General features: G+C 42.3%; 1 protein-coding gene and 1 long non-coding RNA gene across 5 annotated transcripts in view; one reads left to right on the top strand and one right to left on the bottom strand.

Annotated features, from left to right (window-relative positions):
• The window catches only part of LOC117035574 (uncharacterized), a 60,796-nt gene that overhangs the window by 32,678 nt on the left and 10,753 nt on the right, over positions 1-17,365 (top strand). The window lies entirely within an intron of this gene.
• CASR (calcium sensing receptor) overlaps positions 11,615-17,365 on the bottom strand; it is a 71,320-nt gene continuing 65,569 nt past the window's right edge. For all 3 annotated transcript variants that reach the window (XM_033129401.1, XM_033129410.1, XM_033129417.1), the window contains 2 exons: positions 15,740-15,863; positions 11,615-14,454 (listed from right to left, as the gene is read on the bottom strand). In XM_033129401.1, the coding sequence (XP_032985292.1) occupies positions 12,962-14,454; positions 15,740-15,863 (1,617 nt within the window). In that variant the 3' untranslated portion in view covers positions 11,615-12,961. The remainder of the gene's footprint in view (positions 14,455-15,739; positions 15,864-17,365) is intronic.

The raw sequence follows: 17,365 nt of genomic DNA, 5'->3' as shown, positions 1-17,365 counted from the left end.
TTTTGTTTGATTTTTGTTAGTTTTTCAGAGAACCAGAATTTTGATTTTTAAATTCTCTCTTCCTCGCACACCTCAGGCATTTTTTCCTGTAATTCAGTTATTTCCCACTAGGTGGTAGCAGATATCTTGGCTCTGCCATCTACGAGCTCAAATTACAGTTTTCTGATTAAATTGCATTATAGATTTTAACTGCTTATATTTTCAAATAAAAATTAACAATATTGAGTATTTTAATGAAAATTTAAAATATTAAGTATTGATTTAACAAATAGATATCAGTATTGACTAATTATATACAGTATATATTTTAAAAAGTCTAAAAGGCAAACTATACAAAAATATTTTCCATTCTATCACTAGGTAATTCTGTTATTATCTCTGGACTGACTAGAATGCGATTTCTTAATTTCCTCTGGTGTTCTCTTGTAGTAATATGTCAACAGGAAACTGGGTAACACAATTTTCTTGCAGTTTCCTTCTGCTACTGGTTCTAGGATGTTGGGGTTTAGGGAATAATTTTGTGCCTGCCTCTTTTATTTGACCATGAGTTTCCATGTTTTTATTTTCAAAGTTTCATTTTGATTCCTTCTCTTGGGAAATCAAGAAATGAAAATCTCTGACCTGCTGAGACCCAAAATCCCCATTCCACCAGGTTACTTTTTTCAATTAGAGGGCAGTAACTTTCCACTGATTCATACAATGACATCACTTTTTTCCCATCAGCTTTCTAACTGGAAACTCATTTAAACTATTTTACATGTGGTATTTATCTTTTCACTTCCTAGCCACAAATCTGAGTTGCTACAAATAATTTTAGAAAGTTCTATGCACAGAGAGCATTTAAGGCCAAAATGTAAAGTTTCTGAGCAATTGTTCAACAAACATTTATAGACACTTTTAAAAAACAAATTCTTGACTTTTAATACAAAATTTCTAAATGTTAAAAAAACACACAGTGCATTTAACACCTCTATACCACCCCTCAGATTAAATAATTGTTAACATTTTTGCTATATATTTTAATATAGACCTATATATTTTGGTGAAACATTTAAAAGTGCGTTGCAGATATTGTGACAATTTACTCCTAAATAGTTCATCCAGCGTCCCCTAAAAATAAGAACATTCTCTTATGTAACTATCCTAAGAAAATTAATAATATTACTTTAATTTCATCTAATAACTAGTCCATATTCACATTTTCCAAATTTTCCTCAAATCCAAGTTTCACACATTAATTTTGGTTGCTGTTTAGGATTTTATAATCTAGAAAGGCCTTTAAAAAAATGATACTGACTTTTTGAAGAGACCAGGACAGTTGTCCGACTTTTCCTTGTATGTCTTTTAATTCTAAGAGCATATTGTCAAATTAATTTTAGGACATCTAATTCCTATTATCATGTTAAAGTTTTCAGGAGTTGCAGTGGTTTGCAGCCACCAAATTTTTCGGTTTGACTGATTCTTTCATGGTTGGGGAAGACTTGCAACCATAGAATGTCAGAGCAGGAAAGCCCACTCCCTCCACTGACATACTACAAAAGGGAAGGTGTCATAGTTTCCTATTGCTGCTGTAACAAGTAACTCCAAATATAGTGGTTTAAAACAACACAAAGGTCAGAAGTCCAGAATGGGTCTCACTGGGCTAAAATCAGGTGTTGACAGGGCTGCAATCCTTTCTGAAGACTCTAAGGGAAACTCTATTCCTTGCTTTTCCCAGCTTCTAGAGGCCACCTGCATTCCTTGGTTTACAATCCCTTCCTTCGTCTTCAAAGCCAGCTGTGTAGAATCTTCAAATCTCTCTGACTCTGATCCTGACTTTCCTGAACTTGTAAGGACTCTTGTGATTACATTGGGCCCACCGGAGTAATTCAGGATACTCTTCCTATCTCAAGGTCTGCTCTTTAGCAATCTTCATTGCATATACACCCAATTTTCCCCTTGTTGTGTAATGTAACATGTTCACAGGTTGCAGGTATGAGGATGTAGACATCATTGGGGGCCATCATTCTGCCTACGACAGGCAGTGACCTGACAAAGATTTGTAAGTTACTCACGAGAATCCTTTTAATACACTGAAAACTTCTTGTTTGTTTTGCATTGGTATTCAGTAAAAGATGATCCTGTATTGAACCCTATTTAAGAGAGTTTAATAAAAGAGGCATTAGATTTTATTACAAAATTACATTCTCATAACCAGGTGGATCCACAATTTGGTTCTGGAGGATTTGTGTATCTGATATATCTGAAGTCAGATTGTTTCACTTGCTAGTTTTTGTTTGATTTTGATAAGGAAGTCAAGTGTTTTCTGTGACTATACTTAGGGAGTTCAAATGGCTTTGATCTTCTAATTCACTTCAACCCAACATTCTAGTTGTCTTCTTCCATCACTTCAAGGTATAGTAAGAGTCCAAAAATGTAGGTGGGTTCATAGACCTCTTCCTAGGTTATCTGTTCAAATCAGATCTGAGGTGGATTGTGCTGTTGACCCCCAGTCTTGTGCAGTGTCAAGACTTAACACTTAACTGAACGGTGAGATTCTGGAGTGGTCTTGGGCTCATCTGTCGTCCACAGGGCCCTCTGGGTGCTGACTTTTTGTTAGGATAGTGTTTATCACTGCTAATGCAATAACAATTTTTGATTCTAGCTAAATAAATATTTTTCTCAGACTTAAGAAAAATCAGACTCATTAAATGCAATAAAATCTGTCCCATTAGTGTTGGTGAGGTTTTCGGAAGTGGCAAATGAAAATTGTTAAGTATTATTGATCAGGTAGAGAAATCCAGTTTATTGGGAAAGGATAATTGTGAGGTTTGAGTCAGTAGAAGTGTAATGTTGTAAGTTAGTGAATTTAGGGGCCTCATTGGGGGAGTCAGAAAAAATAAGAAGGAAGAAACTACAGAATCTTAAGTACACAACAGGGAGTTGAGCTAAGAAAATAGCTAGAGTTGAACCAGATATTTTAGAAGGTTCAGTTCAAGTCTGAAATCTCTAAATTTGGGTGCCCTAATTATGAAGCCTGCTCTTTAAATAAATGATATTATAATGGGAAAAGTCACAACCTCCACCTTGGGGAAAGGTTTGGAGGGAGTCTGGGAGGACCTTGTACAGTAGAACAAGGAAGTGACCCTGAGGTCATGGTCTTGGGTTGCAAATCATAGTAGTTATATAGGTCTGTGAGGTCAAGAACATCTTGGTATGTTGTTGAATGTCCCACCAAAGTGGTTGTGTCAGGGTAAGTAAACAGAGTGTTTTTTCTCTATCTGTATTGCATTATTTATTTTATTCAAAAAATCCCAGGGCAATGGGAATTTAGAGTTTATTCTTCTGTGTGTTCTTAGATCCTGACCAAGAAGGCCACCGGTAGGGGCAAATAGAGAAACTAGAGATATTGCAGGATGCTTAGGAGTAAGCAAGGAGAGTGTCACACTCATTAGGGAACCTGCAGGAGAGGGGCCTTCATCAATGGAGGGGGCCTCTAACATACACCTGAGGGTCCCAGAACAGAGTTGCTATGAACACCTGCTGGGTACCAGTCAGTGTGGGGGTTTTCTGTCCAACTAACCTTTTTTCCCTCCAAGTGCCCCAACCTTGGAGGGGTTGACCATATGTATAGGGAGGAAATGTCGTAGTGCACACGGGGTAAATAGGGGTATAGCTGACCACACTCCCTCCCTGACTACTGGCTTCTCTCTCTCTGCAGCAGGCCTGAGCTGAGAGAAAGGGAGGAGGCCTAAATTAAACCACATTTTTCAGAGTTTGACTATAATATAGAATTGGACATTTTAATTACTGATTTGGACCTTGTGTCTTCTGAATCATACCCAAGTTTTTCACTTAGAGGCAGGACAACTAACCTCAGGGAGATTTTAGATGGATCATGGGAAACAAAAATAAAGTTACCTTTATTTTTAGAGATACCTTAGAATTGTATCTCATGAGTCTTGCTCGTTTAATATGATTGTTACAGTTATGAAAGTCCTGGACAGAGGTGTCTGCTGCCTTAATTAACATGCTGGGGAGGGGACAAATGTCAAGAGACTGGAAATGAGGAGAGATTGAAGAGCATTTTCTCTGTTTTATATTTGGTTTAAACTTTACTTACCACATCTGTATACCAAATAAAGTGTAATTTTTAAAACTATTTTTTGAATGTTTTACCTTCCACCTTATCTAAAATCACTTAATATTGGCCAGGATGTGAGGAAATGGATTAACACTCTCCGTGGCTTATCCAATCAAGAGTTCTGGTGGATTTAGCTCCAGAGCCCAAAAGTGATTTCTTCTAATCTACCCTCCATTATAATCTTTTAAGGCTTTATTGGTCCTTAAATCATAGCTGAAATACCACAGGTAAGGTTGTGTTTCCTTCTCTTTCCCGCCCTCCCTCATTTCCTCATTTCAATAAAGTTAAATAACTTTAATAAGAAAGACGCAAACACACAATAAAACTCTATTTTCCTCCCCTGATTCCCTCTTCTTCCTTTTCAATGCAACTTCATTCATGTTATTCTGTGTGGACATACTATTCTGTGTCCTATCTTCCCCTTTAACACTACTTCTAAACTTGATGACATGTTTTGACATAATGCACACACTTGTTATAGCTGATGTTTGTGAGCTCCCCCACAATGGGATTATAGTGTAATTTCCTTAGCCATCCCTTGGGTGTTGGGTGTCTGGATTCTTTCCTGTTTGCATCACAGGACCTCAGCAGTGTGTCAGTGGTCCTCTGCTTGCAGGCCTCCCAGAACATGGCCCAGAACACATTTAGCCAGAACACACTGGTGCTAATTAATTTTGTTGTCTGTTAGATTGTTTCCTGGGGAGTGTATACATAAAAGAGAAACTACTGGAGCAAAGGCTAAAAAGGATCTGTTAAAGACTTAATTTAAACCTTTTGCCAGAGGACAATCCAGAAAATTTAAACCAGTCCACAGTTGGTTCATGTCAGGATAAGATCATAATAAATCACATCAGAAAATCTAGGGAGACTTGTCTCTCATCATGCTCTAAGAAGGCCTTTCTGATATGCTTCAAAGAATTACTTTTTGAACCTGTTGCAAAGGTCTTAATTTTATTTAAAAATTTTTGCTTTTCAACTAAAATTGTAGCTGCTTGGCAGACTTTTAGGCTCTTTTTGTGTGAGTGTTTGATTGACTGACTTTCTGTGATGAACAGGGCCAGTCAAATCACAGAAATTCTTGTGAGATTTTTTTTTAACTTTAATCCTTTGGCTGATTTTAAACATTACTTTTTTATTATGAAAAATTTAAAAAACTTATAAAAGTAAATTAGCAAAATGAAGTCCCATATACTCCTGATGTAGCTTCAGCACTATGAACTTTCTGCTGTTCTTCCTTAGCTTATCCTCTCTACATATGTACTTATTTCCTCCCCAATTTGTGGTGTTATAAAACAAATCCCAAGCTTCATATGATTTAACCGTGAATATTATACTTCAGTGTACAACACCTATTGTTAAACGACCACAGTGCATATGACAAAGCAAATGGGGTAGAATGTTATCCATAAGTGAATCTGGGTAGAAGGGGTATAAAGATGTTTTTGTTTTAAGATTTTTATTGGGGAAGGGGAGCAGGACTTTTATTGGGGAACAGTGTGTACTTCCAGGACTTTTTTTTCCCAAGTCAAGTTGTTGTCCTTTCAATCTCAGTTGTGGAGGGCGCAGCTCAGCTCCAGGTCCAGTTGCTGTTGCTAGTGGCAGAGGGCGCAGCCCACCTCCTCTGGGGGAGTCGAACCGGCAACCTTGTGGTTGAGAGCCCACTGGCCCATGTGGGAATTGAACCCGTAGTCTTCGGAGTTAGGAGCATGGAGCTCCAACCAACCGCCTGAGCCACCAGGACGGCCCTACAAGGATTGTTTTTGTGCTACTTATTTTTTGCAAATTTTCTGTAAGTTTGAAATTATTTCTAAGTAAAGAGTAAAAACAAACAAAAAATAAGACCATAATATCATCACACTTGATAATCCAAGAAATAGATTTTTCTTGATTTACTATAAGTCTTGCTCATGGAAAGAAATTAAGGGAAAAAACCCCAATAAATATTAAAAAGAAGAAAAATCACTCATATCCTAACACCCAGACATAATCACTATTAAATGATTATGTATTTTTCTCCAGACTACTGAACAGACACACACACACACCTATGCATATCATTTAAAAAGTCAAATAGTACTAATGGGCTTATAATCAAACATATTGATTTCCATTCTCCCATCCCCTCCAGTCCCATCCCTTGAAATGCTTGTTTCTGCTTATTCTCTTTTATCTGCCAGCAAGCTCTCTCTCATGGAAAAATGCCAGCTGTGGCTCTGTTTTAAGCACAGTATTTTTCTGATCTACTACAGCTGTTGATAAAAGGAAATCATATTGTGCTTATTTTTTCCTCAGGAGTGTTTTTCATTTTGTGTTTAATCTTAAAAACGCTTTGTTTATAAGTGGTGGGTACTGCAGATTACCTCACTCGTTGTTCCTATACTATGGAGGCTGGACAGCAAAGCTATATTTCCAGACTCCCTTGCAGTTAGGGTTCTGCGCATGGCCAGTGAAAGACTTGGCAAGTTGATGTAAATGGGACCAAGCACAGTTGCAGAGGATTTTGGTTCCTCAGGCTGCAATAAAGGTTCTAGAGTCTCATTCGCTGTGTCATGGAAGCTAAGCGGAAGGCAGGTGAGGTAGTGAGGTTTCTACTAGGACAACCCCATGGAGAGATTAGGTATTTCTCCTGGCTGCATTGTTCCTGACTGTGTAGCATCCAAGCTTGGATCATTAGAAGTTTAGAAGCATCCTAATACCCTATAACAAACCCCTTTCTGCTTAAACTACAGTGGATTCTACTGTCTCCAACTAAGAATCTTGGTAGAAGAAATCATTGAACTCTTTGCTGCTTCTTGAGTATCTAAAAGCAAACCCTCTAAACTTCAGTTACCTGTGGTTTTAATGATTTTCTATAGTTTTCCTATGCTCCTGAAGATGACCCTTTTACATCAATGATTTTATTTGGCAAATAACCATAGTTGGTAATTATGGCAGGTAATATTATATCTTCTTTATATAAGAAACTAAGACAAAGAAAGATTGAGTACCTTATCCAAGAACATAAAGCTTATCTGTTTTACTGCTTAGAATTCTATTTCTGGTTTTCCACTATTTCATATACCCAGCCTGTTGATGAAAAAATAAAACAAATAAAAAATCGTTCCATAAAAGTTCTGGGACCAATTATAGCGCTAGCAAAACTTTATAGGAATGGCAACTGACCTAACAGGGTAATTCTTACCCAAGACGATGTGCTTCTCTTAAAACTTCATTACATGGTTATTATTTTAAATTCTTTATTTTATGATATAATTTAGTGCTTAATGTACAAAATTTGGGAAGTACAGACAATTCTAAAGAAGCAGAAATGATTAGTCTACTACCAAGCAGACATTTTTATTTATAATTTGAATGCTTTCAGAAGTCAGATAGAAACAAAACATTTAAAGAAAATTGGGAGATTTTGAGCAATAACCACATCTGTGGGTTGATGTGAAGGAGAACAACCACATTCTTCCTGATGCTTTTGTCAGGGATCAAACCCTGTACTGATTCTGAGGTTTTCTCAGGCTTTGGTCGCATATCTATTGTCACTATACTTGCAAGCACTTGCCCTCCATGTGCTGGGAACTCAGTCCTAGAGTTAATTGCTTTTATTGGTTCTAGCCTCTTGCTCTAGCTAGTTATCCAGGTAGCTAGTGTCCAAATTTCAGAGGGAGGTGGCTGATGATCGCTCCCTGCTTCCCCCAATCCAGCTCTTAACAGCTACTCCTACCTCTCCTCCAAACTCCCTCCATTCTTGTACAGGATTCAGGGGAGGGCAAGGATGCGGTGGTCATTCCAGCAGAGGAGATGGTCCCTCCATCCCCACTGGATGCCTGGGTCACAGTTGTCCCTCCAGATCCCAGATGCATCTTCAAGTTGTTTCTGCCCAGTTTCTTGCGCCTGTTTGGCCTTCTTCTAGTAGTTCTCCACCTCTCATATCACTACTGAGCAGTTCCCCTCAAGGCTAAAACTCATTTCCTTATCCTTGAAATACAACTTGGTTCTCATGACTGATGCTACCCTGTGCCTGTAGTATCCCTGACCCCTATCCCACTTTTTGCATGACAGCAAAGTTCTCATCCCACCTCTAGTATTCTTTCATGATCCAGGACAGGAAATCCAGGGTCTCCTGCAGACCAATGATCTCACTACAACAAATTCCACCTGCCCCCATTCCACCCACTTTTGGGAGATGCCTTTGTATCCAGCGGACTCCTAAAAGGCCAGCCAGGCTCAGAACAATGCAGGCCACCTCCTCCAGGGATTAACCAGCAACCCTCATTGATGTCCTGCTGTTCTTCTGGCACTAATGAGTTCAAGTACAGTTGAGCAGAAGGAAACTCTGGCTCCATGCAGAACAAGCCCATTAGCCTTACATAACTTCAGCCAGGTTAAAAGGAGAAATAACATTGCCCTGAAACACAACTTTTAGAGACAGAGGTAGGGCAGCCCTAATTTCCTCAAAATTGAAACTAATGCAATTAGGCAGCTCTCAGTGATCATAGGGACTTTCAGGGTGACAATGTTATATGCTGATTGTTACCTCTAAACTTCCAACGTAAATTTTAAAAATCTTCTAGGAAATTTTTTCATTTGAGTGAAAATCCTTCATAACTATATAATTTATTTTTATTTTCAAAATAAAACAGTGTCTCATTGCCAGAGGACTCGATAGAATCTTTCCAGAAAATCTAAAAAAAAAAAAACTTGTGACTTATTTCATACAAGAGAAAACCCTAGTTCATTGAAGCTACTGTTTTTCTGATTTCTGCGACTAACACATAATAGATTGAGAGAAAATAGCTGTTAATTATCTAAAATCAAAACACAGAAAGACTCAGAATGCAAGGTTTATACTTCCCCAAACAGATTGGGAGGGATAGAACATTGGTCGGCACTTTCTTCTGGGAGAAGTTGGTGGGGAGAGCGCTAGAGGGAGAGCAGGTGTGGATGTCTGAGGAAGGCCCTGGCCTATTCCCTGAGCTGGTAATGCTTAGGAAAGGAGGTGACAATAAAAATGTTGTGTTTGTTTCCTGTTGTTCCTCTAACAGATTACCATGCACTTAGTGGCTTAAGACAATATGAATTTATTATCTTTGTGGGGACAGAGCCAGGACAGTGCATTTTCCAGGCTCTCGCCCTCACGTGGAAAGGGGCTCACTCCGGTAGTAAATGGTCATCAATTGTGATTGGATGGCCGTCAGCTGTGGCTAATTGGCCGTCAGCTGTAACCAGTGAGCCATTGGCCGCTAATATAACTGCTGAGGCTACACTAGCAGAAAAGGGGGCTAGCAAGAAGATGGTGGCTGAGCCGGCAAGCGCGGATTGCAGTTAGCAAGGGGAGTCGGTCGGTTGGCAGGCAGAAAAGCGGACCGCAGGTCGCACGTCGTGTGAATCCAGCCTCCAGTGAGACTGTAGTGGTGTGATTCCCCTACCTATGGCTCCGTGGGTGTTCCTTTTTGGCCTAGCCACATCCTGCGTTCTTATGTGGGGAGCGGGAACTGAGACCCCGCAGGCCGCCCTGCATGACAATCTTATAGTTCTGGAGGTCAGAGTCCAAAAAAGGGTCTCACTGGGCTAAAGTCAAGGTGTTAACAGGGCTGATTCCTTCTAGAAGCTCTGGGGAGGATTGGTTTTCTTGCATTTTCCATCTTCTAGAAGCTTCCTGCATTTCTTGGCTAATAGTCCCCTTCCATATTCAAAGGCAACAATGGCCGGTGGAGTCTTGCTCACATCAGATCACACTGACACTGATTCTTCTGCTACCCTCTTCCACTTTTAAGGAGTCTTGTGATTACACCGGGCACCTGGATAATTCAGAATAATCTCTATCTCAAGGTCAGTTGATTAGCAACCTTAGTTCCACCTGCAGCCTTAATTCACCATTGCCACGTAATGTAACATCGTCATAGGTTCTGGAGATTAGGATGTGGGCATCTTTGAGGGGCCATTATTCAGCCTTCCTCAGATGCCTATACAGGTTTAGACATATGTGCCCTGTGTGTCCTCTGGTGACTTGGAAGCTTGTTAGCCTCCGTGGATGCTCCGTACTGACATGGGAGGCAGCAGTCAAGCAGATACAGCAGTGTAGGTTACCAGGAGGGAGGGGCCTGAGAGCTGTCTGGAAGTTTCCAGGCCCCAATGCCCTCTCTCATGAGAGAGCTGGCAGGCCTGGGAGAGGCCTAGTGGTCGGAACAAAGTGAAATCATTATGGATCCCATGACTGGGGACGACATGAATATGCCATGCCTCAAAAGATGCCAGCAGGGAAGCATGTCAATTACTGGGCGCCAGATAAGAATTTTCTCAGAGATGTCAACAGCAGCTGCTGATGTCTGAGGAGCCCCACCCCCTGTACACTAAAAAGAAACCTCTGAACTGACCCCCCAAGATTTAAACTGATTCAGAAAAGTCTGAAGTTACTGAGAAAATTCCAATTTGACTAAGATGAAGTTTCTGTCACTAGGTTAAATGGGAATTTGAGGTAGAAACTAAGTTTCTTCAGAAAAATAATGTGAGTTCATATTTCACACCCTAATCGTCTCCTGAGAGTTGTCTGCTACATATAAATGAGGATAGTGATGTCGAGTCTCCCTTCCTGACACGACTATTGGGAGAAATAGCTTTGTTTACAAGCACTTGGTGAAGTGAAGCTCAGTGTAAATGGTGGGTGTTTTGCGTGATGAGCTCCCTTCACCAGGTCAGCTATGTGGGTGAGCTGCACAGTGAGCTCACTCTCAGGAAGGACGTGTGATATTTTGCATAGCTAATAACTATGTCCACGTAGCTATTGTGACACACAAAACCAAGCGAGCAAACATTCAGCTTTTGTTTTAAGACCAAGTAAAATGTTAAATGTAAATCTTCATTCAGCTCTGTTCCTTGCTCAGAGGTGTGACCAGGCTGCGAGCAGCAGGCTGGGTCTTCCTGTGTGAGACCTTCTCTGTGTCTGACAGTTGCGCTCCCATGTGGCGCCCTCTACTGCCTTTTCATCCAAATTAACAACTATCATATCAACAGGTGACTTTAAAAATCACGGAAAGGCAGCCCTTTGGAAGAAAGTGGTCAGAGGAAGAAGTTATCAAGAGCTATAAACTTTGAGGCTTCACACAGATATAATTGCTTTATTTGGCCTTGGCTTAAGAGCAGCATTTAGAGTGATCTGAGCAACTACTTCCACACTGGGACAGTCTTCCCTTGGTGTTGGACATCTGGGTGCTGGCACTAGAGAGGCAGAGCATGGGGCCCTCTGGGGGACTGACTGACCTTCTAGCTTCTTCGCCATGAGCAATGTAACTAGGACTGACCCCTTGAACTGGGCCCCAGAGTTCCTGGGTTATTATGGAGAAAATTACTGTGATCACTGTATTTGTCATTCAAATCTGAGTGATAAATAAATAAGCTTTGTTTTGTACTTTAAATAAGTGAAAAAATAATTACAATATCAGTAATAATATTAACTAATATTTATTGAGTGCTTACTATGTGCTAGGCACCATGCTAAAGTACTTTACATACATTATCTCATTTAATCCACATAAGAGCTCTGAGGGAAAAGGATATTATCTCATTTGAGAGACAAAGAATTTGGGGCTTAGCAAGATTAAGGTTCGTTGTCTATGTTCACCCAACTTGTAAGTGACGAACCCAGGGCTTGAACCCAGCTCTCTCTGGCTCCAGAGCCTTAATACTCAGCAATATGTCATTCAACCCCTTTAACTATCCACGAGCAGACTTCCACTATGGGGGTGGGGCATGGTATGGCATTTGGGGGTAGAATGTCAGACTAAAGCCCCACATGAGCTTTCTTGGAACCACACTTTCTTATCCCAGCAATTGATGAGTGGGAGCTTATTCTCCAGAAAGGCAGGTGTGACTTTGGCTTCAGGAAGCCGTTAGGCAGGGATAGGGGAGCTTCTGGACCCCTGGGGTACTGAAAGGGTTCACATAGGGCTTAGCTCATGGGTTAGAGGTGAGGAAAATGGAGCTCAATAATACTGCCTTATACAAACCAGACTGTGACATTTTTTTCAATTTATATCATTCACGGACTATTACAACAGAAGCGTTTTCTTAAGGAGAAAGCTACATATAGCAATATTAATTACAGATACAGCTCACGGGAGTCATGCAGTCCCTTCCCAACGATGTGAGGTGATTCTTGTCATCCTGGAATCTAAACACAGCATCACTATCACACTCTGGACAAAACCAGATGTATTAGTATAGGAGGGATGCGAACCTTCTAGATGTCATGTGATAGCAGCAGCAAGGAGGAGACCAACTATCTTACGGTTTTCATACACAGGAAGGGACACATTCTCTCTACTGTCCTGAATATTGGAAGGTCTTCCCCTTGTCCAGGTGCTGGGCCGCACTGGTAACATTCTGTCTTCCAGACTCTTAACTCTAAGGGGTGGCCAAGCTGATGTCCTGTCTCTCTCCACACTTTTTCTCTGGGCCAGGCTGTCTGCAATGTTCAGGGTAGGCATTTCAATATGAAAAAAGAAAAAAAAAAGAGGGGGTAGGTGGGTTGCTTAAAGCCTGGTTCCATCTCTGAGCTGTTGGTAGAGACAGAACAGAGGAAGAGACATGAACAGCAAATCCGACTCTGGCGATCTCAATGCTCTGACAAATCCAACCACAGAAGTACATGGCTCTTTTTTTGAATTTTAAAGGGAACATTAGTCAAATTCACCATCATTTGAAGCAGTGCAACTAAGTTCGAGGGATTTGTCATGTCTATTATTCCTCCTTCCTCAGAGAAAAGGAGTCGGGAGCTCCCAGGGCCTGTCAGAGCATGTGATCCCAGGGAACTTCTCTGGATCTGCCCTGGACTGGCCTTCTTCCATTTTATGACTGCAGTATGTTTTCTGTGACAGTGCTGCCTCCGCCGCTGATGACGAAGCTCCGTGAATTGGACACTACAAGTGCTGGGGACATCTCTGCAGGGTCCTCCATCTCTGGCGGGCGGTCCCCACCCACAGGCCCTTGCAAGCCCGACTCCTGGGTGCCCAGTTCCGAGTCCGTCTCCCCGCACTGCAGCGGGAGTAAGGCCTGGTGTCTGGTCAGGGTATCGCTGTTTTTCTGGGCCTCCAGGGAGTTCTGGTGCGTGGCATTCCTGTGAGCCGTGGCACTCTTCTGAGGCTCGTCAAAGCTCAGCGAGAAGGTGACCGTGCCACTGCCGAAGATGACCTTCTGCTTGCATCTGGGCTGCTGCTGCTGTACGGTCAAGGGCGGCTGTGGCTGCGGCTGCTGCTGCGTCAGGGCCAGTGGCTGCTGCTGCTTCTGCCTCTCAGGCGGGGGGAAGGGGTCTTCGCTGTTGCTCTTGCTGCTGATGGAGGAGGACGGGGTGGAGCCCGTGGAGCCCCCAAGGCTGTTGGACCGCTTGCGGGAGACGTTGCTGCGGCGCAGCGTGGCCCGGGCGGCCACCTTGAAAGCATGAGCAGCGGTGCTGCAGCGCACCTCTTCGATGGTGTTACGGGATGGCTTGAAGAGGATAATGTAGACCTTGTTGAAGAAGATGCAGGCCAGCAAACCAAAGCTGGCTGCCAGGATGGCGATCACCTCCACGGCGGAGACGAACTTGCCGTAGGTGCTGGCGTAGGCTGGAATGAAGGAGATCCAGACGATGAAGAAGATGAGCATGCTGAAGGTGATGAACTTGGCTTCGTTGAAGTTCTCCGGTAGCTTTCGGGACTTGAAGGCGAAGAAGAAGCAGATGGCAGCCAGCAGGCAGGTGTAGCCAATCAGGAAGCCCAGGGCCATGAGCGAGCCCTCGTGGCACGTGATGAAGATGATCTCATCCTCCAGCTCGTGGTTGCGGTAGCTCGAGGGGGGCGCGGTGTAGAGCCAGATCACACAGATGACGATCTGCATGAAGGTGCAGAGGAAGACGAGCAGGAACTGCAGGTTGAGCCCCCACCACTTGCGGTGGAAGCTGGTGGGGATCTTGGCCTCAAACACCAGGAGGACGCGATTGGTTTTCACCAGGATGCAGGAGATGCAGAGCACGAAGCTGATGCCAAAGGCCGGCTGGCGCAGGCGGCAGGTCCAGTCCTGCGGCTCGCCGATGAAGAACAAGGAGCTGGAGAAACAGCAGAGCAGGGAGAAGAGGAGGAGGTAGGAGAGTTCTCGGTTGGTGGCCTTGACGATAGGCGTGTTGCAGAATTTGATGAAGACACCCAGCACGAAGGCGGTCAGGAAAATGCCCAGCACTGCAAAGAGGGTGAGTGCAATCCCAAAGGGCTCTGTCCACGACAGAAACTCAATTTCCTTGGCAATGCAGGAAGTGTGGTTCTCATTGGACCAGAAGTCATCCGGACACTTGTCACAGGCACTTGCATCTGTAAAATGTCCCAGTGAAGAGTTAGTGACTGTGTGGCATAGACTAAAATGTGTGAATGTGAATGTCATGCCGAGGGTACACACAGGTTATTGGATGTGGTCACTTTACATTTTCTTTATTGATGAAAAAATTGTGGTTTTTACACGATTGAATAATATATGAAATCCTGACTTATGTTGAATTATATACTTAATTTCATGTACCTTTGATGATTCTATTATTTTTTCCCTTTCTTCATGGTGTGAGGGGGCACATGTTTCTTTTAACACTAACTGCTGCTGGTTTGTAGCTGAGAATGATCAATTTTGCTGGAGAGGTGACTGCCCAGAGGTCTGACATAGTCCGCTAACTTTTCATACAGTGATTCAAGCTTCACCTGACTCTTTTTGGATATATGGATGAGTTTTGTAGACTTGCCAGAGCAGACTTCCTCTTAGATCAAGGCAGAGTATCCCATGCATATGCCTTACTCGCTTCACGTCCATGGCTTTCCATTGAGACTAGTTCAATCAATGAACATTTATTAAGTCTCTGCTATGTCCCTGACAATGTGCAGTTTGGAAAGTTAAAGAAATATGGGCTTTGCAGTCAGAGATCTGGATTGGAATCCTGGCCCTGCCGTTTACTAGCTGTCTGACTTTGGTCAGGCTCCTTAATCTCTTTGAGCCTTAGTTTTCTCATTGATGAGCTGGAAGCAATAATAACCCCATTATTGGGGGTGGGGGAAGAATGAAATGAGCTAATAACAATTATAGTTAATATGTATAGAGTGCTTCCAATATGCCAATCAAGGTTTTTATTCAACAGACATTTATCTAGAACTTACCATGTGCTTTACCAATATTAACTTATTTAATTCCCACTTTAGAGATGAAGAAACTGAGGCACAGGAAAAACCTGAGTAAGATAGCAAATACCGTGCTAGGCACCCAGCAGGCAATCTACCATGGCCTATTAACTCTGAACTCTGGAACAGGCAGAACTTTATCTATTCAGGGCCACTGAACTATAAGAAAAGGAACAAATATTGGAAAGCAGTATCAAAGTGAAAGAAAGATGTGTCACAGGCGTGTTGGTAAGCTCTTATAATATTGCAAGACACCTAACATTCCTTTTCTATCCCCCTCAGTGCCTAGCCCAGCACTGATGCTCAGACATACCTTGTTAAATGAGAAACTGTGCTAAGCACCATCTCAGCCCAGCCCTTCCAGAGACTTTGCTGACCCCTGGGCTCCAAAGTGGACCAAGCCCTTCACAGTGTCCACAAGGGACTGTTCCTTTACCTGTCTCATCGCTGTACTCCCCATCGGGACACTCCACACACTCAAAGCAGCAGGTGGGCTCCCCCTCAATGATTCCTTTCCTGGTTCCTGCCAGGCAGTCTCGGCTGCAGTTGGAGAAAGGCACCTGGAGGACGGAGAGTACAAAAGTGAGGGGCTGCAGTACAGCTTTTTTGACTTGTGCAAGAGGGAGGAGTTTGGTTACAAAGACCTCTGCAGCAGACTCCAGGCCCATTTCAGACAGAGGATGGTCCAGAGGCCCTAACTCCTATTAGCTATGAAAGGGAGAGATGCCTATGGACAAGTGAAAACACACACACACACACACACACACACACACACACACACACACACACACTCTATGGGATACTAGGAAGACTAATTGTTGGCAGTCTATATCATGACCAAAACCCTCCTTAAATAATTCCCCTTCCATTCTCTCCAGCTCCCAGAATGAGACATCTGTTTATTCTCTACAGACGTAAAAGTTTGAGATAAACTAAAAAATACAGGGACAGACCTACACACAGATATATAGTCACAAGGGAAATTTTTTCACAAGAGAAAATTTGTTTGAAAACAAGACTCTGAACTTTGCAGTGAATTGCAATTCTTGCAATTTTATGTTAGGCTTTACAGGATAATTTCTGAGATCCTTAGTGAGGCAGGCAGAACAGGCATAGAGTGGTTGAAAGTAAGTGAGTTAGAAAGATGAATCAGGAATTCCTAACCACAAGAAAACTGCAGTGGCTACATTAATTTTAGGTAACATAGACTTAAGTTTATTTCCTTAATAGGACTTCAGGTCCTATTAAGAATTTGATGAATCATAATCCTTGGTATGTTTAAATAACTTTGAGTTAGTCATGTTTAACGACTACCACCCAAAATGAATGCTAGGACTAAGACAACAATCCATATCTAACTATATGTTTCCCTCCGCTCCTAACTTCCGCTCCTAACTTCCGCTCCTACCCCATACTCATATCTGAGACGACCATCATCCTCCTGGGTTCATCCCAGGCGAGTAATACTAAACGTTTAGGGACCACATCAATCTAGTCTTGTACAATTAAAAACAGGAAAATAAAATAAAGGAACTCCCTCCAAATCATCCTTGTAAAGCTCTGATTCTAAAACCAGACAAGAACAATATGAAAAAGAAAAAAAGGAATTGCAGGCCCATTTCACCTATTAAGTTGACTTCAGAAGCAGACCCGAGTCAGGGGTTTGTGTCCAAGTGACTTATAAAGAAAGTTCTCCCAATGGAAACAGGAAGAGAATAGAGGAAGTAGGACATAGAAGGGAGTGGGAGAAACATGGGTGTGAACTTGAGCAAAGTGCCTCAGAGGGTAGCTTCTGCCTGATACCCCAAGGGAACTCTGGACTGTAAGTTATGCATCAGAGCTGTCCTGGCCTCGAGGAAAACTGGGGCTTCAATACTTCCACACCATTCATTGGTTAAGGTTCATCTCAGGGAAATGTAAATCCTAGGCTCTTCTGCCTTTCTTAGCCTGTGGGCAAAGTAGGTTCCATTAGCCTGCAGGCAGTCTTCTGAGAAAGAGCAGCGAGTTCTGGTTATTGGAAGCAAAAATATACAGAAGTCCTGGAGGTGCATACAAACTGTAA

The sequence above is a fragment of the Rhinolophus ferrumequinum genome, chromosome 2 (genome assembly GCF_004115265.2).
Source record: "Rhinolophus ferrumequinum isolate MPI-CBG mRhiFer1 chromosome 2, mRhiFer1_v1.p, whole genome shotgun sequence".
Classification (NCBI taxonomy): Eukaryota; Metazoa; Chordata; class Mammalia; order Chiroptera; family Rhinolophidae; genus Rhinolophus; species Rhinolophus ferrumequinum.
The sequence above is the reverse complement of the archived record's forward strand: the minus strand, read 5'-3'. Positions and strand labels throughout refer to the sequence as shown.